The sequence below is a fragment of the Heptranchias perlo genome, chromosome 13 (genome assembly GCF_035084215.1).
Source record: "Heptranchias perlo isolate sHepPer1 chromosome 13, sHepPer1.hap1, whole genome shotgun sequence".
Classification (NCBI taxonomy): domain Eukaryota; kingdom Metazoa; phylum Chordata; class Chondrichthyes; order Hexanchiformes; family Hexanchidae; genus Heptranchias; species Heptranchias perlo.
In genome coordinates this window covers 28,880,919-28,893,922 of record NC_090337.1, presented here as the reverse complement: position 1 = coordinate 28,893,922, position 13,004 = coordinate 28,880,919, and the positions used below count along the sequence as shown (strand labels likewise).

Here is a 13,004-nt window from a genome sequence, read left to right as displayed (position 1 = left end):
GTGCATACGGAGGCTCAGAGTCAATCGCCAGGTAGTCGCCGACATCTGCAGCCTCCTTAACGACGAGCTGCTCCCTGATGGACCAAGCAGCATCTTCTTACCTGTCGCCGTCAAAGTCACCACTGCCCTCAACTTCTTCGCATCCGGTTCCTTCCAGGGTGCCACCGGGGACATCACCGGGGTCTGTCAGTCCTCTGCACACAAGTGCATAAGGCAGGTCACCGATGGGTTGTTCCGCAGGGCCTCCCACTACATCAACTTCGCCATGGACGAGCGCAGCCAGATGGAGAGGGCGGTTGGATTCCATGCCATGGCCGGCTTCCCACGGGTGCAGGGTGTAATCGACTGCACCCACATCGCAATACGGGCACCTCCACATGAGCCAGGGCTGTTCATCAACAGGAAGGGGTATCACTCCATGAACGCCCAGCTCATCTGTGACCACCGCCAGAGATTCCTACACGTGTGCGCCAGATACCCCGGCAGCTGCCACGATGCCTTCGTCCTCAGGGAGTCCGCCGTCCCGCCCATCCTGCAGGCACCCAACGCCGGCAACGGCTGGCTCCTCGGCGACAAGGGGTATCCCCTCCACACGTGGCTCATGACACCTCTGAGGAACCCCATCACCGAGCCGGAGCGTCGGTACAATGACAGCCACACTGCTACCAGGTCTACAATTGAGCAGACCATAGGGCTTCTCAAGATGCGCTTCAGGTGCCTTGATCGTTCTGGGGGAGCGCTCCAATACACACCATTCAGAGTGGGACGAATCATAGTTGTCTGCTGTGCCCTGCACAACATGGCCCAACAGAGAGGGGTGCCGCTGGAGGAGGCCCCATCCACACCCACCACCCACATTGAGGAAGGCGAGGGCGAGGAGGAGGAGGAGGAGGAGGAGGAGGCGGAGGCGGAGGAGGAGGAGGAGGAGGCGGCGGAGGAGGATGTTGGACGACCCATGCGCCGAGCCGGGTCGCCGGGATGGTCGCCGGGCCAGGGAGGCACTCATACGTCAACGGTTCTCCTAGAGTCAGACACTGCGATGCGCTCGCATCTCCTCACCTGCACATGCGAGCGGCCATACCAGCCCCCTCCACTGAAGAGTGCTGCCAGTAATCCTGCACCCACAGCAGTGTGCCCAATGGGTGGCAGGAGGTGTTCGCCGTCATGATGGCCTCCACGGAACGCAACTATTGCACAAGCCGCGGAAGAATGGACGAGAGGTGGCAGGAGTGGTGAGAATAGACTATTTAATATCTGGAATGTGACATCATTTAAGAAACAAAGTACAAAATAATAAACACCCTGGTGTATTCCCTTTGTGATTATAAGGCCTTTGGAATTCTTCTCCGGGAACCCCTACGTGGTGCTACCCCTGTGGCTCCAGCAGAGGTAGTGGCAGGTTGCTCGTCTTCTTGCCTTGACCGGGTAGATGCTTTTGGCGGACGGCCCCTGGGTTTCGGTGCCCGTGAGGGCACCTCCACAGACTGCTCCTCCTGCACCGGGGCAGGGGCAGACTCGGCCACCTGGAGAGGAGGCACCATTGCGGGTGCTGGTTGAGAGGTGGGCGACGGGTGGGACGTGGGGACGCCTTGAGAAGCGTCCCCGCTTCCATGTCCCCGGTCACCATCATCCCTCTCTTGGCCTCGGCCCACATCACCCCTTCCACCCTGCTGGACGGCAGTTTGGATGGCATGTGTGAGGCCTTGCAAGGCCACCCCTAGTGTATCCCTCAGCCTGTTGGTGGCGTCGGAATGTTGCTCACCCTGAATCCGTACAGACGTTGTGAGGGCCTGCAAGGACTCGAAGTGGAGCTGTGCGTGACGCTCGAGGGAGGCCAGCCTGTCCTCCACCGCAGACAGTCCCGCACCTACCCGCGACACTGTGTCGCCGGTACCCTCCTGTGCCTGCGCCACCAATGCCCACATGCAGGAGGTGGACTCCTCCATCGCCTGCGCTATTGTGGACAATGCGCGCGGCACCTCTGCCAGCACCTCAGCAATTAGCTGGTGGCCCTCGACGACTCTCCTTTTCTCTGGTGGCCCCCTGGGTTCAGCAACTGGGTCCGGCTGAGCAGAGCCTGGAGATGAGTGCTCCCTCTGTCGCGGACCCTCCGCGGCTGCCCCTGCCACCAGGGTCTGCTCATGCTCACTCGTGCGCAATGACTCACCAAGTGCTACCCCAACTAGTTGGCGAGGGGGACCCACCGAGGTGCGTGTCTCTGCGCTGGTGGATGGTTGGCTCTGATGTGACGATGCACCCTCAGAGACCGCCATGTCCTCTGAGGAATCGCCCTCCACGCTCGCTTGACCCAAAGACGGACCTGCAAGAGAACAGAGGGCACTTTGAGGCATGTGGACCAACTTGACAGTGCGCCTGATGGCAGGTGATGATACGGTCACTCGCGATCATGGGTGTTGAGTGTCAGCTTTCCCTTACCGGCCGTTTCGGCAGCGACACACTCGCCATCGGCCACCGACAGGCAATGTCGCGTGCGGGCGAGGTCGAGCGCCTCCACCTCTGCGTCGGTGAGCTCCACCACTTGCGGCGGCCCACCTCCGGTGCGTGCCCTTTCGCGGTTGTTCTTGCTCCTCTTCTCCTGTGAAGGCAAAACACAGATGTGTGAGTGGGTGCGTCTTGCATCGTGAGACGCATCGAGCATCGGTGTGGTTGGGTTGAGCGTGGCGCGGAACGGATGGGAGGAAGTGTGGGCCACGTGCCCATCCCATTGCATGGGGATTGGGGTGTGTGGTAGTGTTCGGGTGGGGTCAGGGACGGTGGGTACTTGCGTGCACGGCGAGGATGGTGAATGAGTGGCTGTGAGGATTGCTGATGGAGCGCAGTGGTGGCTGTGCAGGAGGGGGTTGTGATCTGCTTGGCGTGATGGTGGGGACGGGATGTGGGAGGGTGCGTTGGTGTACTCACCTTGCCAGACCTAGTCAGGTCATTGAAGCGCTTGCGGCACTGCTCCCAAGTCCTTGGGGTGTTGCCCCTGCTGCTCACCTCCGCCGCCACCTCTGCCCATGCCTTCCTGGTTGCGGCGGCAGGGAACTTGCGCCCATCCTCAGGGAAGAGTGTTTCCCTCCTCCTCCTCACGCCATCCAGCATCAGCTGCAGTGCCAGATCTGAAAAACGGGGCGCAGCCTTTCCCCTTTGTTGAGCCATTCTCCCAGACCTCTTGCTTGCAGCAGGAGGGGCTTTGGGAGACTGCCCCTTTAACTGGAGCTCCTACATCGAGTCGACGGTACTGCGCATGCGCAGCCGGCCGGCACGCAGCTGGGGAGTGCAGAACCCGGAAGCAGGCCTTAATGGGTCCAATTATCCCGCGATCGCGTGGGGGACGCACACAATTACCCGTCCGCGTTTTCCACGCTCCCGGAGGACCACCCGCTGGGAACCCGCAGGCCTGCTAAATTCGAGCCCTATAACATCCAAGCCAGTGGAGTTTGGAATCGACCACTGTTATTCATTGTGGGCCACTACCTTCCACTTCCACGTGTCACTGCCATATCACTTGACTTGGAAGGAGTGATTGTAGAAGTTAGCTCACTCAGGCGAGATGTATTTGTGTATGGTTTGAATTTTGGAATTATTGGGCGCAATTTTAACCTAACTCATCTGGTGGGAAACCCACTGGATTGGGTGGAACACTGGTTTTACATCCCACCCAATTTTACTCTCCATGGAAGTCAATGCATTCCACCCGATCCCGTGGGTTTCCTGCCTGGCGCGAAAGGTTAAAGTTACCCCCATTGTGTACAAAGAGGATTGAGTTGTGCTTGTTTAGTTTATCAATTTACCCTTGGTTCTGCTCTAGGACTGAGCCTGATGGTGCTGGGGTTCTGGAGAGCTCTGTTTCTCCACAAATACTACCAGGATGTCCCTTCCTCTTTGCATAATAACATTTGCCGTTTTCCTCTTAAATGTTTTTAATCTTCCTGCACAGTACTAGTTTTCCCCAAATACTCATTCCTTCTTGGATTGTCAGAATCCTAAAAATCTTGCTAGGAGCTTTCCTTATGTAAATTCCTTGGCTTACTGCCTTTGGCCTTAGTCCTCTGAGTTGGGTGGGAAAAGTGATGCATATAGTGGTGTAACAGTGTTTTACGTTTGACTATTGCTTGACTCAAGCCCATGTCAGGGAACCATGTTACACTGCCACATCCGTTTCAGTGGGTTGGTACTATACATGGGTCCATTTTTACCTCTGCTACCTGCGGTGTTTGATCTAATTTGGTGCTATGTTACAAAAACAATCTAATCATTGCTTTCCATTCTTTTCCCCATAGGTCTAGTACACTGATCAGTGCAATGCAATGCATAGGCTTTCCGAAGGCTTTTTTAAAGTGATCTGGAATGTTGACACCTCATTTCTTTAAAAAAAAATGCTTAAAATAAGTAACCCATGTGCTCTGGAAGTGTTTGAGTTGTGCCATAATCAAACACCAAAAACAGTGGGTCTCACTAAGAGAATGGTACATACCAGTGATGGGTCAGAGAATGAAGCAAAGGACCGCAACACTTATCTTGAAAGATTTAAGATAATGCCAAAGCAAGCCACAAATAGTTACATATTCACAGAAGGAACAATTGCTTGTTGTTTAATTGTGAGCAAAGACAAGCTCACAAAATTCTTCAATGAGCTCTCATACTGATCTTCAGCTCTTACCACATTTTGTTCTGAACTCTACCGTGGATTCAAGAATAGAAGTCCTGTTGTGGCTAATATTTAGGACTCAGATTTTCCACTAGCAAGTAATCCTATTTCTCTATTTGGCAATGGATTGAATGGTTTTGATGGGCCAAGGTTGAAAAGAGTAGGAGGGAAGGCAAAATAAATGAACAAGCAGTGGTTAGGTGAGACCAAGATGGGGATTTAACAGCCTGTAGATTGTAGCAGCAAATGAAGATTGAGCAAGTATGTTTTATTAACCTTAGCAGAAAATTCTATAGGATTCTATAAATGTTAAAAAAAAGAAATAAAAACAGAAAATACACAGCAGGTTGGTTTATATCTCAGAGGAAGATGGCTTAATGTTTTGGGCATGATCCTAAATGAGAACTGGCAATAAATGTAGACAACTATTCATTCCAGCCATCTGTTTTCGAGAAATTTCTGACTATACTCATTCCACCACCGAAGAGACCTGGGGACAGCAAACAGCAACAGTTTGCTGTACAGGGTATAAAATAATTTTTTTTGGAAATGAATAAAGTTTTATTCAGTGTTCTCACTAAAATTTAAATAGACAATGCATTTTTGAGAAACAGGCATTTTTTTTCTGTTTGTCAAATGCTGTAACATGATGGTGCAGATCACACTCAAACATACCATTATGTCATGGAAATGTTATCCAGCCACTTACATGTAACATCATAGCATTGAAAATAACCTGCTGTTCCAGCTTCCCTCCCCCACTGCAAAGACAGTAACTTTTAAAAAGATACAAATTCCTGTTCAGATAAATGATTTTGACTTTGTGATTAATAATAGCTCAACTGGTAAGCTAATTGCTTGCAAACATGGTATTGCTTTAAAAAAAGTTTGCATTTATATAGTGCCTTTCAGGTCCTCAGGATGTCCCAAAGCACATCACAGCCAATCAAGTAGTTTTGAAGTGTAGTCACAGTTGTAATGTAGGGAAATGCGGCAGACAATTTGCACATGGCAAGGTCCCACAAACAGCATTGAGATAAATGACCAGACAACTTGTTAGTGCACTCTTTTTTAGTACTGCACTGAAGTGTCCAGCTAGATTATGTTCTCAACTTTCTGGAGTGGGGCTTGAACCCATGACCTTCTGACTCCAGTGAGAGATGCTACCACTGAGCCAATGCAACCTAGCATTGTGAATGTCACTGGATAATATTCTAGTGCTCTCCTCTCCTTCCCCTCCCCGCACATTGTCTGGCGTTGATTGCAACATAATACTTTTCTTATGTGCAGAACCTTCTCTGCCTCTATAGAACCATTTTATTATTTGTAGTACCCACCCATTAACATGTTCATTCGCAACAGCTAGGGTATGCATTTTTATCGAGTAAATGAGAATTAAAACTGGGTTTGTCCTGGTAGCTAACTGGTGTTTTGTCACAAAAAGTGATAATTTCAGTCCACAAAAAGTACAGTGGTGATGTAACTATAATCATGTATCTCACCTACATCTGTCAACAGCAAATGCAGCCGACTATTAATTAGGCATCCCTTTTTGAGAAACTATCTGCAGTCGGTTCCATTGTAGAAGAAAGTTGTCTTGGCTGAATGTTTGTCAAACCAACAGAGGTGATGTAGATAAACAGAAGTTTGAATTTTGGATGGGAATGGGACCCTTCATTATAATAATGTTAACAATGCCTCTCTTGTTTGTTATTTACTTGATTTTGTTTTTCCACTTTATTACTAGATGTATGGCAGATATACCCAAGACTTGGGTGTATTTGCCAAAGAAGAAGCAGCTCGTTTGCGCCAAGAAAAGGACCACAGAAGTATATTTTCAAGAGAGCATGTTAAGCGTGCTGAGTTGATAGAGTATGATCGAAGTCGTTGTGCTAGATGTAGAAGTAAGTAATTTTAAACCATATATGTTTGGCAGAGTGACTAAAATACAGCAGCAAATATTAATACTTGGTACAGATTATTTGACTGGCAGCTTTGTAACACAATGAAAGCTCTTAAACTGAACTGCCCTTTGCCTCAATATTTCATTGTAAAAGAACTGGGAGACAACTGTTCCATTAAGTGTGTTGAATATTTTTTTAAATGTCACTGTAGGTAAAGTTTGATTATTACTCTTTTTCATTATATGAGGGTTTCATTATTAAAAAGTAATTGTTTGACCTTTAATAGGGGTGCGCAAGCATAGATCTTTCAGTAGTTATACAGTGGTAAAGAAGCCCATGTATAAAGTTTTTAACAGGTAGACAGTATGAGTTTTTTTTGTATTACCTGAGCTTAATGCAAAATCTTTACTGGAGAAAAGTTCATCCTGTATGCAAGCAGACTCCTGTGATTAGCTGCTATTGAAACCTGTCCTGAACCAGGAAATAAAGATGCACTTTCTTTTAATATAAAACTGAATTTTTCTTTTGAATTTATTTGTTGTTTAATCTGGCCATGGACCATTTTCTCTACCAAAGGGAAGTGGGAAAGGAAGGAAAGTGATTGATCCATCCTATGCGAAAGTTAAATGAATAATCGGGAAATCCAAACAGGAAGGATGGGACAATCCCTGTGACTGGAAGAGATTTTTTTTCCCCCTCCGTAATGTGACTGTATTTCTTACTGAACATTTTTGCATGGCATCTCTTTGCAATTTATTGTTAGTTATTCTTCTCTCATTTTTGTAATTTTTATGTGTGTTTTCAAGTTATTTTTGTCTAGTAAAATTATTTTTAATGTAATGAGTTCAAACTTAAGGCTTTTTATGAAAACTTTGATTTTATTTTATGAAACCCTGACTTCAAAATTTCCATTTCCTAACATGGGTCACAATCTATGCCTCAAGTGCTTTCCTTTATACCCTGACTTTGTTCAAAGTGAATTCTGCCTGCAATTGCTCTACAGCAACCTAGGTAGCTGATCAGATAGAGCATGACTGACTGGAGCACTGATTTGCTTTGTGGTCAAGCCTAGGAAACACAGTCATTCTCCTTGGTTGCAGCTTTCAGATACCATTTGGTCCCCTAAGGCAACTATAATAAAGTTCACATTGTCAAGATCTTTGATTTTGGAGCCCTAGGCTTTCAGCCATGTTTTTATATACACCTTCTGTAGAACCTGTATGGAAAAGCTGGTAAATGACTTTAAACATTACATCAAGAGTGCCACTGGTGCATAGATAAGGGAGCCTGTTATATTTAAAAAAAAATGTACATTGCCAATTTCAGTAGTTTTCTACTGTGTTGATGTATCTGTGGCCTTGCTCAGATCACAAGTGATGGGCATGTGGTGCTAGTACAGAGAATGGTCCTTGGGTTTGACCTCAGCTCTGCCCTCGACATGTATGTCTGCTACTACAGCACAGCAGGGCATGAGAGACAATGGGAGGACTTTTAAACACCTCACTCTTTTCCCCCCCATCACCCCCACCCCCCGCGGGTGTTAAGGGTAAACGTAGGGCGGGTGTACTTACTTGTTGCTGCTCAGTTCGCATCCAGCGCCATTTGAACTTCCCAGGTCGCCGAGGCTCCTGCTACAGGCAGGCGGGCGCCTCGTGAATGGCAGGCAAATAGGGATCCTATGACGCAATTAGGACCCCGGCATCATATTAACCAAGAGAAGTTGGATGTCCTGCCAATTGCCTGGCCCGCTTGGTAAAACCTAGCGGGATTGGTTCCGGAGGCAGCAGGTTGCTGGATTTAAAGAGGTCATGAGCTCCAGGCTCAGATCATTGGCATCTGCGTGCTGGTGAGCTTGTAGGAGTTGGAGTGATTTGGCACTTTCAGTATTGCTTATTTGTTATACTTTACATTGCTTACTCATCCTCAATAAACTGTGAAAGCTTATGATGGGTGGTGCTCTTGCTGCATTGTACTGGGTGGAGGAGGAAGAGCAGTAGCAGCAACAACAGGAGCTGAGGCCTCCATATGCAGGAAGAGCTGCAGGTGGGCTTCTGAGAAGACAGCAGATGAGGGAGGCCTTATCCAACGAACAGGATCTATAGGCCAGGGGTTACTTTTCAAGATGTGTCTGAGGAGGCTACGTTTATCAAGACAGGTTGTTTTTGACCTCTGCAACTCCCTGCAAGAAGACCTGGTGCCTGCTGAACCAGGGGGCTGTGCCATGCCAGTGGCTGTAAAGGTGACAATCGCCCTGAGCTACTTCACCTCAGGAACCTTTCAGGGTGCGACTGGAGACATCTCGCGCATCTTGCAGCTGGTGGTCCACAAGTGCATCAAAGAGGTGACCAATGCACTATTTGCCAAGGTGGACCAGTATATGTCCTTTCTGATAAATGACAACAGTCAAAATGAGAGAGCCTTAAGGTTCACAGCAGTGGATGGTGCTATTGACTGCACTCGCGTTGCCATCAGGGTACCACAAAACCAGCCAGGTGGTTTTGTAATCCCCAAGGGTTTCTCTTGATTTAATGTGCAGCTTGTATGTGCTCAGAACAAAAGGATCATGCAAGTCTGCGCTAGGTTCCAAGGTAGCTATTGCGACACATTCACCTTGCAGCAGTCAGATATCCCCTCTGGTTTTCCAACTTTCCAGGAATGTTTGAGGATGGCTGTTTGGGGACAAGGGCTATCCCTTTCTATCATGGCTCATGGCTCCACAAGGAGGATCATTGAGCTCACTATCAGCAAAGGTTGAGGTGCCCTGATAGGTCAGGGGGCTTCCTGCAGTATGCCTCTTGAACCACTACAGTCCGTGTGGTGAAGGCCCACAATGTTGTGAGGGAGGGAGTTCCAGGATTTTGACCCAGCGACAAGAAATCCATGAGCTTCTCGCACTTGTAGTTAGAAGTAAGGGTGGAGGTGGCAGGGATGAGGAGTTTAAGGAGGCGGTTAGTAGTAGGGGATAGGAGACTGGGTTATCTTTGACTTCCAGGATGATCCTAGAATAGTGGGTGGTTTTGACACAAGAGGACAGGTAGGTCTTGATGTCCAGATCTAGCAATGGATGGCTAAGTGAGTTTTGCACCAGTTATGATTAAGCTTGCACCTCTCAGACTTGAGGGAGCAACGACTGCGGACATGCAGGGGCCATGGCAGGGATGGGAGATAGTGATGGTGTTGCTCAAGACAAGGGTATTAAAAGTAGAAATGAGGGAGTGGTTGAGCAAATGAACAGCTGTAGAAATATCATGGTGAATAGAAGGTCAAAGGATGGCATCTGGGAGGTTGGCAATGCAGTTGTAAATGACTAACTACTGTTAGAAGATGCATAGCTCACTCAAGTGATTGAACTATTTAACATTGGTCACTGGGCTGCCAATGACCTATTCAGAAAACTCCTAGTGACTTTTGAATCTATTTTGATTGACAGCTTTGTTGAATTGTGAAAAATATCTGTCTATCTTCTGTACTAACTTGACTTTGAAGGAAAGTAAGGCAAATAATCCGTCTGGCAGTTTAGTTTATTTACGTCCGTCTCGTGTAACAGCAATATGGGTAGAATGTTACAGGGACTCTGAAGTGTCTTTCTGAGGTAGAAGTTATTCATCAAGCATGTGTGGGAAAAGTTATAAAGGTTACTTCAGATTACTGCTAACCTTTTTAGAGTTTTATTATGTTGGAACTGCTTTTAAGTACCAATGTGAATTCATGCATTCTATCACTCTGCTAATTGAACCATTTTGCTTTTGTTATTTCTGTCTTTTAAAAGAAACAATTTAGTTTTTAGCCTGAAGCGGCTTGTCTGTGTGCTGTTTTCCACCAATTTTGAGGAGTAAACCATGTGTAACCCATACCATTCTCAGCAGTAAAAGGGTTCATTGTTTACCCCGAGGTCTGCCATCCTACATACTTTGTGCACAAGGCCAAGTTTCAGTTCACAGGAAGCACGTGCTTGTTTATGGGCATGGACTATTGCATTGAACATGAGTTTGAAAAGTAATGAGAAGTTGCTCCTAATAGGGATTTTCCTGTTGTTTTTACAGCTGTTTCACTTTCACTGAGATGAATGATAAACGAGTGGTCTAAATCCATTTGATTAACAGTAATAAAAACCTGGTTTATTATCATGTTTGACAGGCATTGACCATTAGAAGTAACAATAAATTAAAGAAAGGTTAAACTCCTCAGGTTTATCTTTTTAAACTCTATTCTGTAATGCCACTGTCTCCATGCTACACATCAGATTGAAGGAAATGCTTGTTGGAGGCCTAACATTAATGAACATTAATCACTTTGGGTGCCACTGTTAATATATTCATCCCTCATTAATTGTCAGTTGTGTGTGTATATTTAATATAAAAGAATGGAACAAAGCCATGGTTGGGGAGATATGAAGTCAAAATGTAATCCCTCAAGGAAATCTAGGAATCCGTGGTAAATTAAACAGAGCTCTGGTTAATATCATTATCCCTTTTTAAATAATAAAAATAAAGTTCCCCCCCCCCCCGATTTTTTTTTTTGTGTGTGTCTGCTTTGCATTCCTTAATTCTTTACATATATTCACATGGAGAGCTGCTCATTGATGAGACATGAACCATGTTTAACAACTGCATCAGTCTCCAGTTATTATCAATGAATGTATCCGTTTAACACACTGTCTAAAGTTTTGTCCAGACCTACAGTAGTGCAGCAAATGTGAGCTTTCTCTTCAGTCGTTTCTGAAACCATGAGGTAGATTTTCAACTTGCTGCTCGGGTGTATAACTGGCGTTATGGGTCAGCTGCCCATTTAGAAGCCATCTGATTTTCATTTCCCCACCGAGGGGGAGCGGGGAGGACTGAGATCGGACGGTTCAGACCCTCACCTGCCGGCACCAGGGAAGTCTGCCAGCTGCAAGGTAAGTGTTGGGAAGGGATTTGAACCAGGGCTCACTGGCTTTCAATCTAGAGCACAACCGACTGACACTCCTATAGAAAGGCTCAATATACTTAACTGTCAACCTGAGCCAAACAAAGTAGAACTATTTACATGGAATGAATGTAAGATTGTCTCACTCAATTGTGAATTAATGGCTTCAGTTTTTAAAAAAAATGCATGTGTACAACACTGATTTAGAAAATACGCTCTTGTAATAAACCTGTTCTATTACAGGATAACTCTGTCTAACGTGTTTCAGGGATATTTAAGAGTGACACTCTATGTTGATTTTAACCTAAATTTCCTGTAAAAAAAAAAAGAACTTGGCCTGTTTTATTTTGTTTTACTTACAGCTAAGTAAAGACTCTTAAAAATGTGTCTGAATTTACCATTGTGCTGCTAATTTTCTGCTTGTAGGAAGGTAAAGCACTTCACCTTTTGCTATTCTAGTTTCTCACTTGGATTATATATCTCTCTTCTCAAGTGTACGTAGTTTTGTATAACATAATGGACCCAAATCAAGATGGTGGGTGCATGCCATTTTGCTTCCGAAGTTTCTTTACAATCTGAATCTGTTGGTGTTTGCTGATGGAAACTGGCTGGCCATTCAGGACCCACCTGTAATGATGCTGTTGTCACACAGCTCAAGCACTTAAATTGGCACATAACCTGCCACAAATGATGAATATTTCATACGTCCAGTGTTGGAGTGCACAAAGTTTAACTGAAATAACACAACAAAAATTTTTGTAAAGCTCATTTTAGAGACATGGACATAGAGTTCCAATTAGATTGCATTATTGAAATGCATGGTGAACTTTGTGGCTGAGGATACCATCTGACAAACTTCAAAGGGAGTGGCAGATTTAGGGGAATATGGCTGCAACCCATTATTAGCCTGACTCCCACTGAGTGCTCAAACCTGGCTGCTTCTGGCTTCCACGACCAGACCCAACCTGACCTGACCCGACCCGACCCATCCCAATCTGACCTGACCTGACCTGATCCGACCCGACCCAACCCAATCTGACCTGACCTGATCCGACCCAACCCATTTCAATCTGACCTGACCCATCCTGACCTGACCCTGCTGAATTTGAATTGCATCAGGTATATAATTATCCGTCTAATCCGTCACACAACTGCTAGTTTTGTGTCTGCTGCACTGGGGTAGTTGATCGAGTAATGGTAAGCTACTTTACAACTTTCGTATTGAATATGTATCTGTCAGAAGCAGGATTTCTAGAATCATAGAATTAGAAAATCATACAGCATAGAAGGAGGCCATTCGACCCATCGTGCCTGTGCCGGATCCTTGAAAGAACTATCCAATTAGCCCCACTCTCCAGCACTGACCCCTTAGCCCTGCAGATTTTTCTTTTTCAAGTTTATATCCAATTCCTTTTTGAAAGTTACTATTGAGTCTGCTTCTACCACCCTTTTCAGGCAACTCACTGAGCAAAAATATTTCTCCTCCATCTGCAAGCTCTGTTCTGGCTTCCCTACTGTTCACACTATTCATGTTGTAA

General features: G+C 46.3%; 1 protein-coding gene across 1 annotated transcript in view; it reads left to right on the top strand.

Moving 5' to 3' along the window:
- The window catches only part of LOC137331445 (chloride channel protein 2-like), a 412,704-nt gene that overhangs the window by 74,089 nt on the left and 325,611 nt on the right, over positions 1-13,004 (top strand). Inside the window, exon 2 of the mRNA XM_067995242.1 lies at positions 6,402-6,558. Coding sequence (XP_067851343.1) covers positions 6,402-6,558 — 157 coding nt within the window. The remainder of the gene's footprint in view (positions 1-6,401; positions 6,559-13,004) is intronic.